This window comes from Chrysochloris asiatica, unplaced genomic scaffold (genome assembly GCF_000296735.1).
Source record: "Chrysochloris asiatica unplaced genomic scaffold, ChrAsi1.0 scaffold00027, whole genome shotgun sequence".
Classification (NCBI taxonomy): Eukaryota; Metazoa; Chordata; class Mammalia; order Afrosoricida; family Chrysochloridae; genus Chrysochloris; species Chrysochloris asiatica.
Window position 1 is genome coordinate 18,148,161 of NW_006408545.1, and position 886 is coordinate 18,149,046.

At 37.7% G+C, this 886-nt stretch overlaps 1 protein-coding gene across 1 annotated transcript in view; it reads left to right on the top strand.

Annotated features, from left to right (window-relative positions):
- Positions 1 to 886, top strand: part of AK9 (adenylate kinase 9) — a 175,220-nt gene that overhangs the window by 89,285 nt on the left and 85,049 nt on the right. The window contains exon 20 of the mRNA XM_006839988.1: positions 406 to 475. Within this exon, the coding sequence (XP_006840051.1) occupies positions 406 to 475 (70 nt within the window). The remainder of the gene's footprint in view (positions 1 to 405; positions 476 to 886) is intronic.

An 886-nucleotide genomic window follows, 5' to 3' on the forward strand; every position in this document is an offset into this window, starting at 1 on the left:
CAAGTGTGTTAACATTGCGTCCTGTTTCAATCTCAAAAGACAAGTTATCTACATTTGATAGTAAAGGCTCTGTCCCAAATTTGTGTGCAATAAAGAACTTTATTCTGGTGTGGCGCTGGGGGTTAATGCACTAGACTGCAAAGTCAGTTTGAACTGCAAGGTTGGTGGTTGAAGCTCACCAATCGCTTCTTGGAAACCCTCTAGAGGGTCGCTATGGGTCAGAACCGACTCAACGGCACTTAACAACAATAACAACAAAGAACTTCTAAAATGTGAACACATAATCTGTCTGCTCGTGGCTGGCTCAAGACTGTACTTCAATACATTATCAAATTATTTAGATTAGGAAATAAAAGTATATAAAAAAAAGACTTTGTTTTTTAATTGTTCTTCCTTGCTCTTCAGAAAATTTAAATTATAATTTGTCCACTGGGATTCCTGCTTCTCAAAGTGGTAAAGATCAAGACTATTCAGAGTGAAAATTACTTTCTGTGAATCCACTAAGGCTCCTGCTAGTCATGATTGTGTTCTCAAATGCCACTTCCCTTCTCCCTTCAGGGACTAGCAGTTTCAGCTGGGGTAGGGGTGAGGTCTACACCTAGAGATGTTAGATTTCCAGAAATTATGAAGGCAAGAAGAAAGAAGGAATACATGAGGAGTAAGTGAAGTGTGTGGTAGAGGTTTTTGTTTTTTTTTTAAGTGTTGAAGATTCATCTAAATCAGTCATTTCATTAGGAACTGAACACAGACACGTCTCATGATTTGATAGGGATGGGGGGAAATGGGTTAAGAGCTATTACCTTAGGTCTCTGGTTTAGAAAAAAAGAGTGGGTGATAAGTATCATATATTTTTAACATCATAGATAATTGTTTTCATCTATTGTCC